The 24,564-nt window shown below is 44.0% G+C and overlaps 2 protein-coding genes across 5 annotated transcripts; one reads left to right on the top strand and one right to left on the bottom strand.

Annotated features, from left to right (window-relative positions):
- Positions 1-187: 187 nt before the first annotated feature.
- LOC310831152 (uncharacterized protein) lies at positions 188-13,626 on the bottom strand. 4 transcript variants are annotated; one of them, XM_083711501.1, is made up of 9 exons: positions 13,223-13,443; positions 11,974-12,058; positions 11,008-11,187; positions 9,338-9,387; positions 7,997-8,108; positions 7,624-7,772; positions 4,396-5,755; positions 3,056-3,181; positions 188-1,656 (listed from the first exon to the last, which is right to left on the bottom strand). In XM_083711501.1, the coding sequence occupies exons 1-8, from the start codon at positions 13,285-13,287 to the stop codon at positions 3,155-3,157; spliced, it is 2,028 nt and encodes a 675-aa protein (XP_083567627.1). In that variant the 5' UTR covers positions 13,288-13,443; the 3' UTR covers positions 188-1,656; positions 3,056-3,154. The 4 variants fall into 4 exon arrangements, with proteins under 4 accessions (XP_083567627.1, XP_083567625.1, XP_083567626.1 ...); XM_083711499.1 differs by having other exon boundaries at positions 3,056-3,186; positions 13,223-13,412; XM_083711500.1 differs by having other exon boundaries at positions 3,056-3,186; positions 13,158-13,376.
- An 18-nt stretch (positions 13,627-13,644) lies between these two features.
- On the top strand, positions 13,645-18,660 carry COQ7 (coenzyme Q7, hydroxylase). Its single transcript, XM_083711831.1, has 6 exons — positions 13,645-13,843; positions 14,976-15,175; positions 16,068-16,182; positions 16,281-16,420; positions 17,397-17,465; positions 18,500-18,660. The coding sequence occupies exons 1-6, from the start codon at positions 13,660-13,662 to the stop codon at positions 18,575-18,577; spliced, it is 786 nt and encodes a 261-aa protein (XP_083567957.1). The 5' UTR covers positions 13,645-13,659; the 3' UTR covers positions 18,578-18,660.
- The last annotated feature ends 5,904 nt before the right edge of the window (positions 18,661-24,564 follow it).

Here is a 24,564-nt window from a genome sequence, read left to right as displayed (position 1 = left end):
TTTGCAAAACACAGGGCATAATCTGACCAAAGTTTAAAAACACTTAGTCTTCTTTCAAGGAGACAGCAGTATTTTGTCCTTATTTCTGAGCCTGGTAGAAAATTCTAGTCAGTCTAAAGTAGTGGTTCTCGGGCGGGGGGAGGAGGGGGATTCTGAGCCACACTTTCAGAATAAAAATCTGCTTGTGCCACACCAAATTTTTTTATTGATAAGGAATACATTGGAAAACAAAATGAAACAACTCCTAGCAGTGCTTGATTTATAACATACAACACAATTACTTTATAATATGACCATGGGACGTTCGTAAGATATTAAACAACACAGCTACATAAGAACTTGAATCATAAGAACTTATATAATTATAAACGAGCCTCTTACATATGTATCTTAAGTTTTTTGGTTTTTTTAAGAAAAAGTAAAGGACCCCTAGATGGTACCTTTCCCCTTAAGTATGTATACAAACGCAGAGGTGCGAACTTGCTTTTGCTGGGTAATCTCCTTGATATTAGGTCTAATTTGAGACAAATTCATCTCCTCAACACAAAGAAGCCTTTCTCTTTTCTGATCTTTAATATTTGGAAGACCCTGTTCATAACAAGACGTAAAGAACTGTAGAAGTATAGCCAGTGCTCTTGAAGAGAGACATGGACAGATATCCCCCCCCCCAAAAAAAAATAGTTTTCAACTATGCTACTCTGAAATGTTTAAATGTTTCTTTGATTGTCCTTCAATCTTCCTGCAATACTTGCCATCCTTTCCTGCCACACCCCTTGAGAACCACTGGTCTGAAAAGAAGGACTTCTCACAGTGCATTGTTGAACTATCAGATTTGCTACTGTTGAGAGTCATCCATTTAGATGGTTTTTAAAAAGGGAGGGAGATTCATAAAGGGTAATGCTGTCAGTGGTTTCTAGATGTGATGGCAATCTGCAAGCTCCAGGTTCAGAGGCACCATGCCTCCGAGTACAAGTTGCTGGAAAACAATGGTTGGGCGTTTTGCTCATGTCCTGCTTGCAGTCTTCGTGAGAGGCATCTGTTGGTTACTGGGACTATACAGACCTTTGTTCTGATCCAGCAGGGCTCTTCTTAAAATGACAATTTCAAAATCTTTCAACACTGGGGATTAAACTGTCTTAAAAAATCAGAGCTCAGTCCCGTCGATTTCAAGAGTCTATGGACATTATGGGCAGATTTTGTTTAGAGGTCAGTTCTTCTTTCAATCTTTTAAGAAGATTCCCACAGTGGAAACAGCTTTTTTCGTTTCAGGTGGGTGATTTTATCAGCTGTCAAGATTACAAAAATAAAACGGCACTCTATTCATACCTGACGCAAGCATCAGCCTGGGCAGACAGTCACTGAAATTGGAGAGGCATTGGGAGAAAAATGCATTTGAGATCTTAATGCTACTGATTTGATTTCCATGAACATAGTGAATAATGCATTAAACAATCGCAAGCAGAGTGGTAAAAAAGAGCGATGGCTACCATGCCTTTGTTATGATGAGGAAAGAGATGAGGCAACAATTAACGTGGTCCTCTTGGAGTTGGGGATCTGCACTAAAACGACTGGGGAAAGTGAGAAAAATAAACTATTTGATTGACGCAGGCACCCTCAGTTCCATGATCCAAGTCTCTTCTCGTCTCAGTGGGAGAACTGAAGGGAGAAAAAGCAAGGATTACAAAATGGACTTAGACAGGGAGAAAATGACTGGCTAGGCCATGGGTCAGCAAACTTTTTCAGCAGGGGGCCAGTCCACTGTCCCTCAGACCTTGTGGGGGGCCAGACTATATTTTGAAAAGGAAAAAGAAAAAAGAACGAATTCCTATGCCCCACAAATAACCCAGAGATGCATTTAAATAAAAGGACACATTCTACTCATGTAAAAACACGCTGATTCCCGGACCATTCGTGGGCCAGATTTAGAAGACGATTGGGCTGGTTTCGGCCCCTGGGCCTTAGTTTGCCTACCCATGGGCTAGGCTATGATGTAGCTCAGATGGCAAAACTGTTCCTGAGTGAAACAAGGTGGAACATCCTTGCACTGAACTAAAGGAAAATCAAACCCGACCAAAGTCACTTCCCTTGCTTTGCTCTGTAGACTCTTCACCCAAACAAGGAAGTAAAACTGAAACATAATGTTCGGGTACGTGGAGATTAAGGAAGCGAAACTGAGCATTAAGCTTAATTTGAAGCAGTGAGAGACACAACAAAAGTAACCTTACTACCCTTCCCAGCAAGGAACACTTTTTAAAAAGACCTTCTGAATGCTTCCTCTTCCCATCTGATCACTGCTCAGGAAAAAAAAAAGTGGTGGGTTTTGTTTGGTACTGTCCTGCGTCCCTAAATTTAGCCATAGATCCAAAGTATTTAAAAGCCTCAAAGGTACTCCACTCTGAACCAAATAACACACATACAAACCACCACCACATGAGACCACGTTATTCAAACATTACTCTTGAACCAATGCATGCACCAGAAACCAGTCCAAGCATGCTTTCCAGAATTCTGTAACTTGAGCTTTGGCAGACATGCGCGGGGGGGGGGGGTATCTGTAAGTGGGAGGCAGCCACATAATGCTTTTCTGCACGCTTGAATAATGTGGATATGCTGCACAGATGTGAACAAGAGGGTGAGCTTTCAGACAACCTTAAGAGCATTGGGGATGAAGTGCTTTCTCACATGTACAGGATTCATTGAATCATAGAAACTTAGAGTTGGAAGGGACCCCAAGGGTCATCCAGTCCAACCCCCTGCAGTGCCGAAATCTCAGCTGAAGCATCCATGGCAGATTCAGTCTTTACTTCTTCCTTTGCTTTTACCCTGCCTGAATGACCAGATGTTAATGGCAAGAAAGGGCTGCTAACTCATTAGCCATCCATATGTTGAATGTAAGTGGGGAGGGAGTGGTGGTGGTTGGGGACTTATCCCTAGGCATAATCTCTCTGGCCAAACTATGAAACCGTGATGTTACAGCACACCTGGAAACATCTAGAGTATCATATTTTTAAAAATTCAAAGTTGACGTTCTCCAACAGGATTAAAGTTTTCATACCTTGGCTTTTTGCTTTCTTGACAGAACCGATCTTGACATCTGGTGGTCTCTTCTGGCATCACCTTCCGAAGTTTCTGAACAAGAAGTTCCATGCTAGGGTCAGTGTTGTTTTCCTCCTTGCTGTTTCTGCTCTAGGATGAAAAGCACATGTAGGTAACATTTAGATAATAGGGAGTTAACACAGATTTCTGTTGGAAATGTTAGATTATCCCTAATTCAGATGTCAGGGCAGTTCCTATGGAGGAGATCTTCTGGCCCAGGGTTAAGAAGACTTCAGGCTCGCTGGAACTATTTTGTATTTTACACAGCCCCCAAGATCTAACAGCTAGAGCCAGGTGTGTGTAAATATGTGCACACAGTTCAGCAAAAGTATGTCTCTTTCACATGAAGTACGTATGTTGTAGCAGAGGTAAAATCTTTGAAAACAGGCACCTTGGATGAATTTGCACAATAAACGGGATGCACTGTTCTAGTGCATATAAATAGGTTGACAAACATATATTTAGCCCTGGAGAGAGAAGATTGAATGGGAACAGTAATCACCATCTATTTAAACTCTATAAAATTGCAGGAGGCAGCTGCTTACATCAGTGTCTGCCATAGATCAACATAATTAGATCTACTGCTTATGCTGTCCAGCTCTTATGTCATAGACCAGGGGCTGCCAACATCATGCCGTCCAGTTGTTGTTGGACTACAACTCCCATCAGCCCCAGCTAGCATAACCAATTGTCAAGGATGATGGGAGTTGTAGTCTATTGATAACGTGAGGGTCATGGGTTTCCCACCCCTGTCCTGGAGCCAGTAATCACGAGAAAGCACTTCAGGCTGATACAAAAGTTTTATTCATAATGATGTGGGGCTGCTGAGATGGTACAATGTAATATGAAGAGAGCCATATCCCAGATGTCCACTTTGACAAGTAATGTATGGTGACCATCCTGAGCATGACCTATCAAATACCCCTGAGGCAGCATCATTCTAGTTCATTGAGGGACATTTATATGGTGGATCTGATCTGCGTAGTGCCGATGACTGTGGTGTGGCTACCCACCACTACCAGGTAAACTCCTCCGAACAGGTGAGGATGCATCAGAAAGCCCTTTCCCCAAAACCTACTTGAACATGAAGATAGAGAATGAGCTGCAGCACTAGTAAGAGACAAATGGCAGATTGGCTCAGAACCTCTTGAGCTGCCCAATAAATCATAACCGATCTGCCCAATTTTAAAAGATGGGTTTAGCCTAATTAGGCAGCTTCCAATTTTGCTGAAAAGTAATGGGAAACCTCATTCCAGAAGCCAAGTAGAAGTCATTAAAGCACAACTTCAAATGCCTTACCATCTGTTCACATAGGCCAGTTAATGATCTGGCACTCAGGCTGCTAGAGGCAGATGAAATGGTGAATTCTTCTTCCGACTGCTCACTTTCCAGTCTTTCTAATATAGTTGCGGTTTTGACAGGGGGTCCCAGACGTTGCTTTTCAGGAGCTTGACACACACAGTAACTCAGTAGTTCTGAACACCTGCAAGCACCTGGTGTCACTGATGGGAGAGACATCATTTGCTTATCCTGGGACTCTTCTAAAGTAACATCCTGCATCTGTGTAGTATTGACAGGGTCCTCAATGGCATAGCTGTCCCCTTCTTCCTCTGAAGAGAAGAGCTGGTCTAAAAGATGGTGTGTACTTTGGTTTCTGACATTTCCATCGGGATTCATAGACCTATTCATAGTTAAACTTGGTGATACATCTTCTTCCATTTCCTGGCACACTTGATACAGAAAATGCGATTCACGCTGGACCACGGGGATATGGTCATTGTTCTGATCCTCTTGAAGACCTGCCAAAATCCCAGTGGATACTTTATTGGTGACAATTGACTGATTTGCATCTTCGGGGCTTTTTAGGTTTTGCAGGCTACAACTTTCCAAAGAAGGGTGTTCCCAAGCAGCGGTGCCAGGAATAGACTCTTCTTGAAGTGTTTGAAAATGAACCTGGCGGCATTCAGGGTTGCTTGATACTAAATCACACCACTTTTGCTCATTTTGAGGCCAGTCGATTTCAGAGTTTTCCACAAGCTTGCTTTTCTGATCACCTTGGCTGTGTATTTGATTGCCTTGCCCTTTAAGAAACCACCCAGAAATCGGTGTGGGATCATATTGCTTCTGAGTCTTTTCTATGGACATTAAACTCTGGATACTTATCACTTCAGCGGTCGATTTTGCAGAATATTTTGTGTTGCGTCTTTTTTCTTCTCGATTACTCCTGGAACTCTGGATTGGTCTTGTATTCAAAAACTTGCTTGCTGGAGAGCTCTTAACTTTTGGGACTGTTTCAGTGGGTCTGAGAGATGACTCTTGCCTTTTGATTTTAAGTGGTTTATTGGAAGGTCCAGCAGAATTCTCTGCAAATTGCTGAGTGGGTGAAAAGTTCTTCCATTGAGCATTTGACTGCTTATCTTGGTGTTCAGACATTGCTGAGGAGGTTCTGCTTCTAAGTATACCTTTCCTAAATGCTTCGTTTTGTCCAGTTTGCAAATTTAGAGCTACGGACCTTCCATCATCTGAGCTTATATCACTTGCTTTAGGGGGAATTTTCAAAAAAGGCCTGTTAGATTTCTTGGAGTTGTTGGAAGTGCTTGATGTTTCAGATGATCTCTTCACCTCTTTCCATTTTTTCCCTTCGCGGTTTCGTTTAACCCTGAAAGGCACCAGAAAATGAAAACATTTTAAAATCCCATTCGCATTTTTTGAGAAGGACTTCTTGAGAAGCCAGGAAATAAATTAGAAGATCAAAGGTGCATCCCAACGAAAAGAAGCAATCCTATATTCACATTACACAGAGGCCAGAAATAAGCCACTGGTATTCTGGTGTAATGACCACATATCCAATGATATTCAGCCCAAGAGGGGGAGAAACTCACAACCAGAATATATGAAAAAGATGCTTAAATGTATCAGATACATCCTTGGTATCTCTAGAAACACCACCATAGCCCAATCAATCATTCCCCCTTCCCCAACACACAAAGGCAGCCAATGAACTTGTGTCAAGGGCATCTCACATCCTTGCATCATTCCTCCTCTCTCACACACACAAGATAATGCCACTGTGCCCCCACTCATCCCAGCAGTGCTAGAAGGTCAACTTTAGTTGTGAAGGGGGATGCTTGTGTTGCACAAAGTTGACACAAGATCTTCATCAGAGTCAAAGGAAAATCTAGCATTCTGCAGGTGGGTTAGGGATGTGGGTGGCGCTGTGGTCTAAACCACAAAGCCTAGGGCTTGCCGATCAGAAGGTCAGTGGTTCAAATCCCTGTGATAGGGTGAGCTCCCATTGTTTGGTCCCAGGTGCTGCCCACCTCGCAGTTCGAAAGCACATCAAAGTGCAAGTAGATAAATAGGTACCGCTCCAGCGGGAAGGTAAACGGCGTTTCTGGGTGCTGCTGTGGTTTGCCAGAAGTGGCTTAGTCATGCTGGCCACATGACCCAGAAGCTGTCTGCGGATAAACACCGGCTCCCTCAGCCTATAGAGCGAGATGAGCACACAACCCCAGAGTTGTCCACGACTGGACCTAACAGTCAGGGGTACCTTTACCTAAACCCAGCAGAAATGAGCAAATATCAACACTAATAAAACTGTAGGATCCCTTCATCATGTCACCTCAATGAAAAAGCCTAACAATCCCAGAGATGGCTCGTCCACTGCTAAAAGGAGGAGATGCCAGGGCAATTAGGTGCCCAGAGAAAACTGATCCATCAGCTGCAAGGGAAAGGAGGAGGTGGGAATACTTTTCTGAAAGACAAAAAGCAAAGAGAAAGAAAGAAGACGGAATCTCAGGAGGATAGGAAGCATCATCGGGCATGTGAAATGGTTAGTCTAAGGATGGAGGAGACATTTGATTCAGTGTACATTTAAAGCATGATATGCAAACCAAAACACAGCCATCCTTTAAAATCTGAACTTAACCTTATTATGGGGTGCATTTCTCCAGCTAACCACTGTTTATCAAAATGTGGATAAAAATACAGTGATGCCTCGGGTTACATACACTTCAGGTTACATACGCTTCAGGTTACAGACTCCGCTAACCCAGAAATAGTGCTTCAGGTTAAGAACTTCAGGATGAGAACAGAAATCATGCTCCGATGGCACGGCAGCAGTGGGAGGCCCCATTACCTAAAGTGGTGCTTCAGGTTAAGAACAGTTTCAGGTTAAGTACAGACCTGCAGAACGAATTATGTACTTAACTCGAGGTACCACTGTAGAGGTATTAGTGATTAAAAACATGCACTATATTAGGGGAAATTGCTTGCAAAACTGCACATTAGTCATGTAAAATTTTTTGGGGGGGATAAATTTGCACTAGAATGCTGGTGAGTTTTCATGAGGATTTAAAAATAAAATAAAATAGCAAATTGTTGCAAGATGTGAATAACTAATTTTTTTGGGAAAATGAGGAACTGGTAGAAAGGAACAAATCCTCCCATCTCTGGGTTTGAATGTATGGAATTTGGGGCAAAGGTTGCTTTCAAGTTGCCAACTGGCATACCACCATGCTGCCGTACCTTCTTGCTTCATCTTTGTGAGAATGTGTGGAGGAAAGGCCTGCCTTGCTGCCACTGTCCAAACTTTGAATATTTTTTGCTTCTTTTCTCTTTGAGGTTGAAAACCTTTCTTGGGTTGTTCCCATTTCTCTCGGAGAGGCCTCAGAAGTCTGGAGAGAGAGAGAATCAACATAAATTCTTGAGAAATATGTTTTTTATCCGTTGAGTTTGACAGAGAGATGTGTTCACAAAAGCTGTCTACTCTCAACTCTAGAAGTAAAACAGTAGCAGAATTATTGCTGTGAGATGTTTGCTAGAAAGGAACAGTGACAGATTTTAGGGGAAATGCTTAACAATTTTGTCAATGTGTGAAAGAGGGTGACTTGATACACACAGCAGCCACGATTAGCTTGGAAGCCGATGAAATGAGTCTCCGTACTTCTGGTGCCATACATGGAGTAGTAGTTATATGTAGTCTGGAGGGTGTGCTCTGCAGATTTTCCTGCCTGATGAAAAACAAAGGTACAGTTAATTAATGCCAAGAAAAATGCTGATATTTACAACAAGCAGGCCCAGCTCCAAGTTTTGGGGGTCCTGGGCTGATGGGGGTGTGTGCCTGGCTAAGATGATGGTGGCACTGCTGAACAGACCTGGGGATCGCATACACAAACTCACTGCTGGAGCTGCTGGCTGCTCACTTGCTTACAAGTGGTGGCTCTGGAGAGGTGCTGAGAGGTCTATCTGAGTACTGTCTACACTGGCTGCTAGCAGCTTTCCAGGGTTTCTGGCATGGATCTCTCCCAGCCATACCTGGAGATGCTGGAAGTGAACCCAGGATACCTTCTGCATGCAAATCAGATGCTCTATCACTGAGCTACACCCCTTCCCTGACGCCACTGGCTTAAAAATGATTATCTTTCCCCTGATGTGTGCATGTTGGGGGCAGCGTAATAAAGGTGGCAAGGCTGTAGAATCTGTGTATGCAGCTCATAACTCTGCTCAGTGCTGTCCCTAGCTGGCACTATGGGTGGGCAAGTGGCCAGCTAGCCAAAGTAATGGGCTAGGCAGGTCTGTAGCGCCCGCCTACTTCACCCAAATGCCTGCGGGCCCCCAATATAGCATTGCTACAATCAGAGGGATCAGTTGGGAATGAGAGTGACTACTTCTACAACACCTAAGCCTGTGCTTCTCTCTTCAGTACTGAATCCTAAATCTCAGCCCCCGTTAAATTAAAAATCCTGACATTGGTGTTGGGGACCCCCAGTATTTACCCAAGCATGCCAGGTGCTGGCGCTGGGCCTGACTGCAAAACCAACAGCTTTCAATAGGAGAGACTGGACACAATTATACACTGTCATCTCAAAATGACAAAACCATAGGATCTAGCTGCCATTTTGCACAAGCAGGGGCTGCATCCAGAGCATCCCAGTTTGGTTCAACCAGCAGCTGTGGTTGTGTGAATCCCAAATCCACTGCCAGTAGCTCACAGACACGGCACATGTGTGGCAGCTGCAGTGGGGTGTTTGAGTGTGTTAATGCAATAGGTTAATGCAATAGGCAACTCTAAGTTTCTATGATTTGATGCAATAGGTTTTCTTTCATACACTCAACTACTATAATTTCAGGGGGAAAATAATTTGAGATTGTTCTTTGTACATTTGCATTCTAGCAATCAGCGGGGCAGCAAGGGCTTCTGCTGATCATTAGGCAACAATTAGACAGCAATAGGTTTTACCTTTTTGTACTTTTTGCTTTGCCTTTGTTTGTTCTATCAGGTATGTAATCCTACAAATAAAGATGCAGACCACGTTACTAACTTGTCTAATGCAAGTCAAAACGCTAGATGCTTTGGGAGCCTAGAACAGTGTTTCCCAACCTTAGTTCTCCAGCTGTTTTTGGATTACAACTCCCATCATCCCTAGCTAGCAAGACCAGTGGTCAGGGATGATGGGAATTGTAGTCTGAAAACAGCTGGAGACCCAGGGTTGGGAAACACTGGCCTAGAAAACCACCCAGTTGTAACTCTTTCAATAATGAATCCTGATTTTGCAACTATGCAAAGGCCTGCAGCAAATGAGCTGAGTCCTGGGGAGCAAAATTAGTAGGCAGCAGAGGATGAGTTCTGATACTGTCAATTTATTTCACTGTTAATTTGTTTGTCATATTTGTTGTTATAGTCGTATTTGTTTTATCACTCTCTGTTTTTGTTTTTAAGCCTTCTCAACAGCTGTCTCTTGGTAGCCACTGTTTTATTTTCACAAAATGCCCTGGACATAAGTCAGAGGAGGGAGAAATAATGGCCTTGATCACAACAGACAGCAATGCTCCCCCATCCCACCGCTTTCTAAAAGGAGCTCAAGATGGCATACACAGTTTTCCCCCTTCCCATTTATCCTTGCAACAACCCTATGAAGGTGGTTAAGCAGCAAGAGAGCAATTGGCTCAAGATCACCCAGTAAGCTTCAGGAATGAGTGGAGATTTGAATCGAGATCTCCCCTGTCTTAGCCCACCACTCAGCTGCTCCACCATACAGGCAGGGAACTGCCTTGTTCAGTGGGAGGAAGGAAGCGGAAGAGGCACGCAATCCTAGAATCATAGAGTTGGAAGAGAGCACAAGGGCCATCGAGTCCAACCCCCTGCCAAGCAGGAAACAGCATCAGAGCACTCCTGACATATGGTTGTCAAGCCTCTGCTTAAAGACCTCCAAAGAAGGAGACTCCACCACACTCCTTGGCAGCAAATTCCACTGTCAAACAGCTCTTACTGTCAGGAAGTTCTTCCTAATGTTTAGGTGGAATCTTCTTTCTTGTAGTTTGAGATGTGTAATGTCAAACTGCAGTTTGGCGTTATTATTTATTAAATTTAAATCCCAAAGGAGCCCATAGCAGCAAATAACAAGTGACAAAACAATGAAAGCATTTTAAAAACAATTCCAATATAGATGATGGCTGGAAAAGTTCTCTGCTTAAAAGGTTTGTGGGAAGAGGAAGGTCTTCAGTAGGTGACAACAAAGACAGTTCCTGTCTAATATTGAAGAGGGGGAATTCAAAAGGGCAGGTACCATGGAACTGAAGGTTGGATTCCTATATTGTGCGGAACAGAACTTGTGAAAAAATGGTATCTGCAGAGGGCCTCTCTTGCAGAGCACAGTGACCAACTGGGTATATAAGGAGAGAGATGATCTTTCAGGTTTCTTGGTCCTAGGCTGTAGAGGGCTTTATACACCAAAACCAGTGCCTTGAACTTATTAAGTGTGAACACACCCACTGGCTGGATACACACTGCTATTTCCCATATGATGGCTCTACCAACATACACGGCAGATGATTCCCCAATCATGAAATGATATGTATTTAAAAGGTGGTATGCATAAAGAAATAGAGAAGAGTGATTCTAAATATTACTTGTGCCATCTTCTTAATAAGCTTTTCCAAATCCTTTTGCTTTTCTGGGCTTTTCTGCAATTTTCTGTTGCATTCTTCAGTGCTCCCCATAAAGGCACGTAAGGATGCTTCCAATTTAATCTCAGCAAAATTATGTTCCAGCTCCCGGTTTTCCTTCTGCTTCATCAAAAATGCTGGATGCTGCAAGACCAGTAAAAATGAAGATTCTTAGAAAACTATTTAGGTGGGGGAATCTTGAGAAACTCTACAAGAAAGCTAATAGGCTCAAATCTACAATACACAAAACTAGTTTTTGTGTGTGCGTATTCAACATTAAAAACCCACTTTTCTATATGCAAATGTCAAAATGCTCAATCATAAAAAATAAAAAAATCCAATGCATCTCACTGGTATTGCAAATACCACTCAAAATCTATAAATTTAGGCTGCAATCCTAAACACATGTTTGGATATAAATCCTATTGAACTCAGTGGGACTACAGCCATATAGGATAGAGTGGGGGGGGGGGACAACCCAGCCAGATGGCCAGAGTATAAATAAGATCAGACACTGTGCTGCTCTCAATGGACATGGCTAGGATGGCAAGGCACGAGGGTCAAGTTTGCTACCATGATAATCACCATCAAGGCCAGATGCAGCATAACAACTCAGCAAAGACCAAATGGGGAGAGGCTAACAATCAGCCACCACATGATAAGTTACAACAGGAGTAGGCAGAAGGTAGATCTACTAATGAACATTTTCTGGTAAGCTAATTAGTGCTAGAATAGTATCCTCCAGATGTTGCTGGAACTCCCTTCATACTTAGATTGCCACCCCCAAGCCTGGTTGCAAGTGAGAAGATAGGAAGGTGGGGAGCTGCCTGAGGTTAGTGGGCCAGTGCCCCCCTTTCCCTAATGTACCAGCCTTCATTGTGTGCAACAGATGTGATTTGGAAACCCACACATACGTTGACAAATATTTACCAAACGCAAACTTTCAGTCTCATCATGGATGATTCCAGATGAATCGAAGGAATCTTCTTTTCTTTGTACATCAACATAATACTTTCTAAATGGGGGAAAACACATTTTTTCCTTATTTTAAAAAAAGCATAATTGCCATCTGGCTATGCTGCTCCCTTTGCCATCATAACATTCAAAATCACAAAGCTATCGTGAAGAGTTCGGGAGTGTCAAGATGCTTCTACTTCCCTGTCTAATTTTGCAGTACAAATTTAGCATTTAAAGATCACGTATTGGCCTGGGATGATGGTTGAAGCGTTGCCAAGCAGGATGGAAAGGGCAGATCTCCAAGGCAGCAATCCTACACATACTTACCAAGGCATAAGTTCCATTTACATATGACAGTGCTGTGAAGTACCTGTCTAGGTAGTAGGGAATGTGGATGGGGCCATTGCCCTGAACATATTTTATAAGATCAGACAGCTGTATACTGCAAGCCAAATGTCTGTTCAATCTTGTGCTTTATAACTAGGGTTGCTAGATCTTAATTTAAAAAAAAAAAATTAACATTAACATTTATCAGTCCCTGATGGTCACTGCTAAGTGGATGTATTTAGTGTGCTTGTGGGTTTTCACTCCCATCATGGGAGCGATTATGAGACCCAGTGTGGCACAGTGGCTAGAGGACTGAGAGACCAGGGTTCAAATCCCCATTTGGCCATGAAGCTCACTGTGTGACTTTGGACCAGTCGCTGCCTGTCAGCCTAATCTACCTCACAGGGTCACTGTGAGGAAAAATGAAAGAAATAAGAATGTATGCTACCTCTTGAGCTCTTTGTAGAAAAGGTGAAGTAAGTGTAATAATAAATAAACATATTAAGCTGTTGTGTGCTCTGTACTGTTACGGTCATGTCAAAGTCCTTTTGTATTTATTAATTAAATACAATTGACTCTAAAGAAAAGCCCACAAGGCAGATTACAAATAATTGTATAATTATGTATGTTGCTGGTGTCATGGGTATATATTATTAATATAATAACAATAATGCAACTATTTTATGCCTTTCCCCCCTGACAGGAACTCAAGGAGCATTACCGATAAAAGAACAGCAGTGAAAAACAGGGGCGGGGGGGGGGAAGAACCATTAACAAGCAATTAAAGATTAATAGAATTAAAGCATGCACACACACAGACAGATAATTACGAATTACATTTCTGCCCCCGTTTCCCACCCATTGAAGCGCGCGCACACACATACACACTCCTTACAGCCTGTGGGCCACCGAGCGGGCCAGTCCCCGGGGGGACACAGAGCCCCCCAGCAGCGCCGCCATCGCTTCAGCCCTCAGCGCTGGGAAGGCGTTCGGTGGTCGCCATGACAACCGCAGGAGGACGCGCCTCCCGAGGAATTGACGGTCGCTTTTCTCCAATGGGGGAAAGGGAAGGCGAGCGAGGGCGGGAACCAAAGAACTCAGAGGGGAACACAGAGATACGAAAGGCCAAAGCTCCCACGCCGCGCGCGTGTGTGTAAGTAGGTAGGTAGGTTCGTGCGTGGGTAGGAACAGGAGTGGATAAGCGAAATGCCTGTAATGGGCTGTCAGTTTCTCTCTCCGCTCGGCGGCAGGCAGAATAAAAGTTAGAAAGGAACCCGGAAAGCTGCACCTTTCTGTAAGTCTACATCTTTATAAATCTATTGGCACAAAGCAATGTTGTATAATAGCTGGGAACGCGAAGGCGACTTTGGTCTGTCTTTAGTTGCTAGAGTGAGCGCGGTTGGGCAGGCCGATGGCTGCGACGTCATCGGCCCGCGCCAGGTGCCCGTGGGCGGGAGGATGGCGGCGGGGCTGCAGCTGCTGCGAGCTGAGTGCTGGCGGTCCCTTTGCAGGGAAGGTAGGGCGGGTGGGCGCCTGTGGCGGAGCCGCCCCTCTCCCGGGCTGTTCTCCTTCGTGCCTCCCCGGTGCTCCTTGCCGCCCTCTAAACGTCCTCCCCCCCCCGCCCTGCCCTTTTCAGTCCCCTTGACACACCCTCGTCTGTCGCAATGGGTGGCGGTGAGGGGAAGGCGCTCTGTGTACGCTCAGAGGCACGCTCGGCCACAGCTGCATGATTTAGATCTTACTCCTTCAGCATGCAGTCAGGTCCCTGCAGCAGCTAAAAGAATAGGATGCTGCAACAATAATATTTGACGCGCTATAACTCTCGTATTTTAACTTAGTATTGTTATTAATGATATACTCAGTACTTTTTTTCGGGGGGGGCGGCGCATACCCCTAAACATTTTGTGAATCTTTGTACTTTGGTCCGTTTACTGTATTTATTTTTCCCTATAAAATGGTGATTTTCTGGAATCGAAATGAAAGTACCCCTAAACATTTTTTTAAAAGAAAAAAAGCACTGGATATACTTAAATCTCATTATTAGTATACTAAATATTATATTTTCAGAGATTTTTACAAATAATAAGAATGCTAATAATTTATTAAGCAACAAGAAGCAGGGAGCAGGACCAAGCGGAGTGTTCTCCCAGTGAAGGGTTGTACAAAGTAGTCTCTCGAAGATCCAAAGCTGTTGTTATTATGAAGGCTGTCATCCGGATAGAGAAGTCTTCCTTCATTAATTGAAGGAGTGTTAGTTAATGCTTTTTCTATAAATTCATAGAGGGAGCTACATTCTTAAAATCAACTCAGTTTTTAAAAAATTATGTGTGAAACATTGCAGCAGGCACCAGCCTTGAGGGTGTTTCTCTTTTGCTGCTCAGAGTGAAATGCTTCTTTTAAGAACACCTTTTCCACCTGCAGTTTTTCTAATTAGTAATAATAATTTAATTCCCTGGAAACCCCCTTCCAATATAAAGGGATTTTATGGCCTTTTTAGTTGATTTAATTGAATGACTAACATCACAGCTGTAGTTATTACCAAGTAGAAAAACTTCCTGGCTGCCCTCCTCCCGCCCCATTGTTATAAAATAGTGACAGGATTCTTGTTCTGACTTTTTCCCTGATAAATAAAATGTATGTTTTTACAGGTGGAAGAAGAAGATGGCATTTGCCATCCTTGCACTCACCTTACAGATGCTGTAGTACTGGAACGACCTATGAAAGCATCAATAAGCCAATTATTGACCGTATAATCAGAGTGGATCATGCTGGGGAATATGGGGCGAACCGCATTTATGCAGGACAAATGGCAGTGCTAGGGAGAACTTCAGTAGGACCAGTTATAAGGGTGACTATTTCTAACCTATACCTGTATTTTTTTCTGAAACCTTTCTTGTGTTTTATTTATTTATTTATACAATTTATTACCCGCCGTTCTTCTCCCTAAGGTCCCAGGGTGGGTTACACTAATTAAAACACAACATTAATATTAAAATACAATAAGAAAAAATGTAAATGAAGGCCACCAGATATTATGGATACAACAATTTATGCTGTACCTGATTGTACACCACTTAGAATCTATCACACCTGCTCACTCTTGACTTTTGATACTTACGACGCATATTTTTAAGACCCACTAAATTTTTGTAATTTTAAGTTGTTTCAGACTATTTTTCATATCTCTGTTTTGATCCTGGTATGGCGTGTTCCTCAACCCATTGTTTGCCAGTTCAGACATAACTGCAAACAGTGGTTTGGTTGAATGGTGATGTGAGGCAGGCATGTGAGGAAAGGAGGGTGCTTATGGTCATGGGCTTTATTCCCAGTCCTCCAAACCATGGTTTAGAGTACAGTGGTACATTGGTTGTCAAACTTAATCCATTCCGGGAGTCCTTTCGACTCCTGGAACCATTTGAAAACCAAGGCATGGCTTCCAATTGGCAGCAGGAGCTTCCTGCACTCAAGCGGAAGCCGCGTTGGATGTTTGGCTTCCAAAAAACGTTTGCAAACTGGAACACTTGCTTTTGGATTTGCGGCTTTCGGGAGCCAAGTCGTTCGACAACCAAGGTACCAGTGTATTGGAGAAGTTGCATCAGAATGCAACAATAATGTAATAGTGTTGAAAATGACAGCAGCGCTCTTAAATCTATAATGTATCCTGAAGGCTGATACTGGGGAAGATTTTCCTTCCATGTTACTGCAGTTGTCTTTCTGAATGCCATTTTTTTTTAATGCAGAAAATGTGGGATCAGGAAAAGGGCCATTTGAAAAAGTTCAACGAGTTAATGATCTTGTACAGAGTCCGGCCAACCATTCTGTTGCCTTTCTGGAACATTGCGGGATTTATGTTAGGTGAGGCTAAACCTTTTCTCTCTTTCACCTTTCCTTCTTCATTTTTAATTCAAATACATATATGGGGCACGTGTTTTATTTCAATGACTCTGCAACAGGTGCTGGAACTGCCTTGCTTGGAAAAGAAGGTGCGATGGCTTGCACTGTGGCTGTAGAGGAGAGCATATCTCACCATTATAACAACCAGATCAGGACACTTGTGGAAGAGGATCCAGAAAAATACAGAGAATTATTAGAGGTGTGTTTTAATCCATGGTTGGCTAGTTTTACGGTCATCACTCCATGGGCTGAAGTGTAAAATAGGCATTTTTTAAACAAACATTTGGGTTAACTTTTGAAGGGTGATGGGAGGGTCACAAAATCTGGTGAGTTCTGGCTGAAAAAAAGCCCTGATTCTGAGAGCTGTTAGGAGACTCCCATTTCCTTCACAAAGTTACAGTTCCCTGAGTGGTTTGACAGTCAATCCCTCTTTCCCAGGGAACTCTGGGAATTGTAGCTCTGTGAGGGAAGAGCGGTCTCCTAACAACTGACAGCACAATCAACAAACTACAGTTCCCAGATTCTTTGAGGGAAGCCATGACCATTTAAAGTGGTATGGTGCTGCTTTAAATGTATAGCGCAGATGGGGCCTAACTTACCGTATTTTTCACCCCATAGGGCGCACTGGCCCATAGGGCGCACCTAGTGTTTTTTTTGGGGGGGGGAATAAAGGGAAAAAAATTATTTCCCCCCCCAGGCGCGGGGCTGGGGCGGGGGAAGCCCAAGCTTCCTCCGACCCCAGCCTCCAGAACAGGCTGCTATCCGCAAGCCTAGGGAGCCCGGCAGGAACTCCCGCCGGGCTCCCCAGGCTTGTGGATATCTGCCCAAAGCCCGGGGCGTGCTGAGCAGCGCGCCCCAGGCTTTGAGATGCAGGCTGCTGCAGATAGCTTCCTGAAGCCTGGAGAGCGAGAGGGGTCGGTGCGCACCGACCCCTCTCGCTCTCCAGGCTTCAGCGAAAGCCTCCATTCGCCCCATAGGATGCACACACATTTCCCCTTCATTTTTTGGAGGAGAAAAAGTGCGTCCTATAGGGCGAAAAATATGGTATGTTCCTTAGCTTCAGTGGGTCTACTCTTGAGTTGGACTTACGGGCTACAACCCTGGGTGTTCTGGCATCTCTGTTGACTTGCATGTAAGACAGATATTCATCTGGTATGTTTTTGCTTTTAAACAAGGTAATAAAGAAATTCAGGGATGAGGAGATGGAGCATCACGACATTGGACTTGATCATGACGCAGAGCTGGTAGGTGCCAATCATTAACTCCCCAGGCTATCCATCATGGCTGGTTTTAGCACCTGAAATCCATGTTCGTGGATGGTTCCTCATCACCCCGGCATGGCTCACCACCGATGGCAGCCCCGAGTCCACACATGGATAAATCACTGGGGCTGTGAGCCACCCAGTTTTTTAATTACCCCCAAGGTAGCATTGCTCCAGGTTCCTCTTGGAAATTTTAACAGAAAGGACACCATTTAAATCCCCCAGAATGCCATTGAATTATGCTTATGTCGAGGCCAATGCTAACTTTTAAATGGAGGACAGGTCTTGCCTCTCCCCAGTGAAGCCCCCAAGACTGCAGGGAGTTTCCCAGAGGGCACTTCGATTGGGTTTCGGATTGCAAACCTGGATCTGACTCTATTAAGGATTTCAGTGCAGTGATGTCAAATACGGAGACTAGGTCTGGCTGCTTGCACACATGGACCAATGGTTTGTATAAGGTGGCTCTGTAACTACCGTATTTTTCCGTCTATAGGACGCCCCCATGTATAAGATTCCCCCTATATTGGGGGAACTCAATTTTTAAAAAATGAGGGGCGACGGCCCAAAGTTGTTGAGCCTCTCCCTGCAGGCAGCTATGGGCAGGAAGCACTCCCTAGATCGTTTCCTGCCCGCAGTGGCATTGGGGGAAGTTGTGCTCCTGCCAACGAGCTGGCTGGTGGCGTGCGGTTTCTCCTCCCCCCACGCAGCTGCAGGCAGGACCCCCCCCCCCGATCGAGCGGCATCGGGGGAAGCAGTGCTCGTGTCAACCGAATGGCTGGCGCGCCCTGCTTCTCCCCCCCCCCCCCCGCCCATGCCACTATCTGTGTATTGGACGACCCCAGTTTTTTGACATAATTTTTGAGTCAAAAAACCTCATCCAATACACAGAAAAATACGGTACTTAATATATGGTCTCTTGGATGCCAGGTTTGGAGTTTCTACGGTAGCACAAGACTCAGAATTATTCAAACTAAGCTGCAAAGTATATTTAAATATCTTCTCTCTCTCTTCTGTAGGCTCCAGCATATTCCATTTTGAAGAATGCTATACAAATGGGATGTAAAGCTGCAATTTTTTTATCGGAAAGAATATAGTGAAGTTTTGGCCAATAGTGTAATAACAGTTTTGAATAAATAGATTATTATAGCATCATTCAAATAATATAAAAGTAAAATCACACAGTGGTGCATCTTTTTTCTTCCTGTTCTGTCCATACAAGCTATCTTCTAGTGCTTATAGCAGCACCAAAAAACAAACAAGCCCTAGGGTTGATGGGATGGCATGATACCTTGAGCAAATAATTATAGTTTGGTAAGAATAATAATTATATCTACACATAAGATACCTAACTGCATTTTAAATGTAAGTGAAAAGAAGGTGTAAACATTCACAGCATATATGTGGTAGCATAGAATACACGTACCATTGTAGCGATCCAGATCCTTATCAGGATCAGATTCGACTTGTCAAAATCCCTTTTCCCTCTGGTTGTAAAAGGGAAGCAGGAGAAGGCTTGCAAAAGCTTTTGCAGATCCAGCCCCCTCCCCACTACTTAAGATCAGGGACTTAATAGTGTGGAGACTTGCAGAGGCTTTTCCAACCCTTTTCCCTTTTAAGTTCCTAGATTCTTAAAAGGGAAGATGGAAGCAGCTTTCAGAAACCTTTGTAAGTTTCCCCCATCCCTTTTACATCTCCAGTCTTGTGACGATCTTATTCCAGCCTTTAATCAGCTGATGAATGAGCAGAAATTGAATCCTGCTTCCCAGGCTATATAAACAGACAGTGCAGCCAATGGAGGATTAAATTGGGTTGTCCTGCCCATCAGCTGATGTCACCGGTGATGTCAGTTAATGGATGGGTGTGGTTTGAGAGGAATAGCCAGGCAGGCCAAGAGCCTAAGGGCTTGAGGCTCCTCACCCCTGCAATAGTTGGAGGGAAATAAGCATTTCTTCCCACTCTGATGTCAACTATTTATGTTGGCTACATTTGATTGGAATTAAGTCTCATTGAAACCAGTGCTGAGGAATAAGGTTTAGGATTGAGGTGCAGATTATGTTGCAGTTGTGGGATGTGTGTGTCTTCATTCCAAGTAGGGAAGAAAATGTCATTTAAATATTTTTACCAGGAGTTTAAAGTGGCCGCGAGCAGCTTTATTTGTGCAAGGCCCCTGCTTTGGGAAAGGTCAAATGACAGCGAAGAAAACCATGTTGGACATGTGTCGAGTATACCCGCCCAGTGGCCTCTGATATGGTGAGGGATGGGCAAGCAAAAAAAATTAATGCTTTTCTATTTTGGAGTTAGGTCCCACCCACACTGTACAGTTAAAGCACTCTTACTACTTTAGGAATAATGGATTCGAACCCCTCCCCCCAAAAAAAAGAATTGTGGGAACTGTAGTTTAAGCATGCTAAGAATTGTTAGGAGACCTCTAACAAGTTGCTCCATTCCTAGCAGTCTTTGGGGAAAACCATGACTCACAATACTACAAGTGTGCTTTAAATGTATGGCGTGACTCTGACTTTATTTGCCACTACGTCCCAGTCCTGCTTATTAACACATGGCTTCTGTTTTCATTTTGCTTCTTCCTGCCATAAGTGGCAATTGATTAACGTAATATGGTGGAGAGATCACACCAGGCATAGGCAAACTCCGGCCCTCCAGATGTTTGGGGCTACAATTCCCATCATCCCCGACCACTGGTTCTGTTAGCTAATGATGATGGGAATTATAGTCCCAAACATCTGGAGGGCCAGAGTTTGCCTATGCCTAGATCACGCAATGCCTGCTGGGCTAAATATTACCAACATGCCATCCATTTGGCTCTTGGTTTTAGGCCTTTCCAATGGTCTTTCACCTTGTTCCCACTTGGATGTATTTTGAGAGATTTTTATCTGGGCTCCAGAAAGGTGCCTGTGAGGCTGGTGCTTTGATGCAGAGATCATCCTACGTGTTCTCCCCCCCTTTCCTCTTCACCATTAGCGCTCCTACCCTCTGACAGTGTCCCAGATTTCTTGGAATTCTCTGCTAGACTCTTCACAGACAAGTCATGTGTTTGGCAGAAGTTTGTGTGCTGTTCTTATCCCGCCTGTTCTGGGAGCTGTCAGGAACAAGGCATTGAGTCAAGTGCCTTTACTGCAGGGTGTCAGCTTACAAACGGCAAGGAATGGGCAGTTTTGGGATGCAGTTACTGCACTGCCCCTATTCAGGTGTTCATCTCCCAGCTGGCATTCCCATAAGCCACCCATCTGCAGTGGGTGCAAAGGCTGCTCACCCCATCGGCTCCCAGTCTAATGGACAGTATGAGGCAGGCACCCTACCCGGAGGAAATGGATCTATCAATTTCAGTTTCTCATTTTCCCAGTCTTAAATTCAGTTCAGTACATTTCTGCAGCAGTACGCATTAAAAAACCAAAAAAACCTGCATGAAAGTGTGGATTTCTCCCAACATTTTTTTGTATGCAGTGTTGCCTAATGCACACATTTCTGCAAACCAATTTCCCCTCATGTAGTGCTTTTTTATATATAGTATTTGCTGATATATGTGAAAATTTATGTATGTTTATGTACTTTTGTTGCACGTTAAAATGCATTTTTGCAAATATTCCTTAGCTGCAGAACTGTAGCAGTCTCGATTTTTAAGGATGGCTGTTTTAAGTGGGTTTGCCCTTAAAAGCAAATTTAAATGAATCCACGCCATAAATCCATAGGCAGTAAAAGTAACCTTTTTAATGCATTGGGGATGACCATGTGTGTGTGATGAGATACAGAGCTAGTGTTATTCCTACTGTCGCTCACCTGCTTATTTAACTCAAAAGACACTTGTCCATCTAGAGCTCATAAGTTTTGTGGGATTGTCCAACACAAATTAAACTCTGTGCCACACCTCAGTTCATTACAGTATTGTAGTGGCATCTGCTTCTGATGGTTCCTTCGGCATGCCAATGAAGACTGTCAAGATCATCCCATGTTCAGAACAAAAATGCCAGTTTCTTAATGTTTCCACTTAGGACAACGAAACTTCCCCTCCCAAACACTTTCCAGCTGAATTTACTTCTCTCCACGCCAGATGTTGGGAACTTTGGGCCCTCCGGATATTGCTGAACTACAATTCCCATCAGCCCAAGGAAGCATGGCCAATGGGCCTGGGGATGGTGGGAGTTGTAGTTCAGCAACATCTGGTGGGCCAAAGGTTTTCCACACCTGTGCTACAGCTCTTCGGTGTTTTCTCTGGCCAGAATTGAACCTATTGTTGCTAACAGCTCACTTTTATATCTTCACATTCATCAAAGCTGACGTCTTGCGCTCTTTGCACTGGGAAGAATTTAATTCTTGTATGGCTGTCAGTGTGACTGCAAGTACGCTCTGAACCTTGCCAGTTTTCTTGTCAGGGCTGCAAGATCTATTACAGGTCTGATTCCTTCCTTTGACATCTCTTTCCTTTGGACGTTCCTGTTCTGACACATTTCAGTGAGAAAACACATTTCTCTTACTTCCAACCTTGCCCTCTGGATCCTGAGGGTGCCTTCTTTGCAGACACACTTTAGCAATGCTTTGGTGCAATAGATAATCTCTTCAGCTGACATACAGTATTGCTTTGCTTAAAAGTCACTGCCTTCACCTTGACTAGAATCTCCTTTTCCTCCACTTTGGGCAGGTAATGCTTTGTCTTGACCTTGTAAATATCCCTAAATTGCTCCCCCTTTTTGTGCTTGCTGATTACTGAACTAAGGCAGATTCATAAATGAATAAAAACAAAAAAAAAATCCTTCCAGTAGCACCTTAAAGACCAACTAAGTTAGTTCTTGGTATGAGCTTCCGTGTGCATGCACACTTCTTCAGATGAATAATCACTGTATAATAGGTAAAAACTACTGATTCCTATGGAGTAAGGACCATTGATACAGGATGATCCTGTAACATAGAAGCAAAAAAACAAAAAACAAAAACCACTTTGTTTTACATTCGACTTTTTTAAAAATTTTACTGGTGAGTGTCTGATGATGAATTTGGCAGTTGAAAATCTGCTTTAGAAACCCTGACTGATGCACACAAGTGTTATAGGTCAGTGCGGAACAGGGATTCCCCCAGATCTTTGGGTGCCAGGTTTCCCCCGCTGGATTCTTGGGTTGCTGGGGTTTGAACCAGAGCTTTGATAATTAAGGTGAGATGACATGCTGAACTTCTTTTCCTCACAAACAGAGGGGCAGAGGGAGATAATGGCCCTGCCATTAACCCACTGCAAAAGCCATCTACAAGACAAAACTCCCTATTGTCTCCCTCCCAAGAGGGAGATTGCCAGGGCAAGGGTGTGTGTGTGGTGTCACTCAGGAAAAAAGTTGTTCTTTTACACAGAGGATTTTTTGGCAGCTTGGTGTTCTGGGAACAAGGAGGAGGAAGTAGGAATAACTCCATGCGGGTGGTGGGACAGAGGCACAGAGATGGCATTCAAGGGTGCCTTGGAAATCCAGTGCTGGAGGAATACGCCCCTCTTGAGATGTAACGCTCTGAACTCCCTCCATTGAAGGCTTTAACTATAAATATGTGCACGTAGCCAACCAAGGTCCGTATAGTTAAAGCCATGGTTTTCCCAGTAGTGATGTATGGAAGTGAGAGCTGGACCATAAAGAAGGCTGATCACCGAAGAATTGATGCTTTTGAATTATGGTGCTGGAGGAGACTCTTGAGAGTCCCATGGACTGCAAGAAGATCAAACTTATCCATTCTTCAGGAAATCAGCCCTGAGTGCTCACTGGAAGGACAGATCCTGAAGCTGAGGCTCCAATACTTTGGCCACCTCATGAGAAGAGAAGACTCCCTGGAAAAGACCCTGATGCTGGGAAAGATTGAGGGCACAAGGAGAAGGGGACGACAGAGAATGAGATGGTTGGACAGTGTTCTCGAAGCTACAAACATGAGTCTGACCAAACTGCGGGAGGGAGTGGAAGACAGGAGTGCCTGGCGTGCTCTGGTCCATGGGGTCACGAAGAGTCAGACACGACTAAACGACTAAACAACAACAACAACATGTGCACATAAACCATATTTCTCTGCTGTGCCTTGATCTTCAATGGAAACACAACCCTGGGTGAGTGCCTGGAACCCCCTGGAATTCTGTTACCAGTCAGCAGAGATTGGGCATGGTGGACAACCTTTATATTACATTTATCCCACCTTTTCCCCAGAAACAGGACTCAAGGTGGCTGGCAAAAATTAAAATACAGATAAAGCCATATAAAAGGTTATTATTAAAATGTAATTAACTACCTGCAGATTTAAACCAATGTTATTTTATTTAAGTAAATAGTTTTCCTTCCTTCCTTTCCCTCTTTTAAATATAGCTGTCAATCTTAGGAACTGATTCTCTTATCTCTTCTGAATGGATGAAGCCTCTAAGCCATCAGGAGAGCAAAAAGCATTCAGCCAATGGACTCATGGCTGGACTTTGGTGCATAAATCCCAGCCCCCATTCAGTACAATAAGCAGCATGCGCCCCTAAAAACAACAACACCCCACATACCTACCACATTTTGGAGTAATAACTAATTACCATGGGAAGATGGAAGCTGCCAGGCTGTTAAAGTCTAAAACAAGAATGTGCGAACCTCAGCCACTCCAGATGTGACTGAACTCCGGCTCCCATCATCCCTGGCAAATATGCCCAAAGGCCAGGGCTGATGGGAGCTGTAGTTCAGCAACATCTGGCGAGCCAGAGGTTTCCCCCTCCCACTCTTGGACTACCAGCTCTGATTTCACATCCACCCACCATCCCAGTCTTTGTTATTTCCTCCCTGAGCTCATAGAATAAGTGACGCGAAAAAGTTCCTCTTTCCCACTCGGAAGAGGAAGCTTCAAAAGCTCCATTCCTCCCCCCCCTTAAGTAACGGTCTGCGGGAAGGGCTGGAGAGGGGAAGAGGCGTCGGAGGCGGCCACTTTGGCGCGCGCTCCCCCCGCATAGTCCCGGGACAGTAAAAACTGGAGAGGAGGAGGAGGAGGCGGCGGCAACGAGACAGGAAACGGCAAAGGAAAGCCGTCCTCCAGGCAGAAAGTTTCAGCCAAGGTAGTTTGGATAGGACGAGAGAGA

This window comes from Podarcis gaigeae (genome assembly GCF_964106915.1).
Source record: "Podarcis gaigeae genome assembly, chromosome: 14".
Classification (NCBI taxonomy): domain Eukaryota; kingdom Metazoa; phylum Chordata; class Lepidosauria; order Squamata; family Lacertidae; genus Podarcis; species Podarcis gaigeae.
Note: the sequence above shows the minus strand (reverse complement) of the source record. Positions and strands in the feature narration are given on the sequence as shown.

Excerpts from the sequence above, each read along its gene's own strand:
- COQ7 (XM_083711831.1), top strand. The coding sequence starts at position 13,660 with ATGTTGTATAATAGCTGGGAACGCGAAGGCGACTTTGGTCTGTCTTTA. Across the intron at positions 16,183-16,280 it reads CATTGCGGGATTTATGTTAG|GTGCTGGAACTGCCTTGCTT; the intron begins GTGAGGCTAAAC and ends ACTCTGCAACAG. Across the intron at positions 17,466-18,499 it reads TTGATCATGACGCAGAGCTG|GCTCCAGCATATTCCATTTT; the intron begins GTAGGTGCCAAT and ends TCTCTTCTGTAG.
- LOC310831152 (XM_083711499.1), bottom strand. The coding sequence starts at position 13,287 with ATGGCGGCGCTGCTGGGGGGCTCTGTGTCCCCCCGGGGACTGGCCCGC. Across the intron at positions 11,188-11,973 it reads AGACTGAAAGTTTGCGTTTG|CATCCAGCATTTTTGATGAA; the intron begins GTAAATATTTGT and ends CTGGTCTTGCAG. Across the intron at positions 1,657-3,055 it reads CAAGAAAGCAAAAAGCCAAG|TTCTCCCACTGAGACGAGAA; the intron begins GTATGAAAACTT and ends TTCTCCCTTCAG.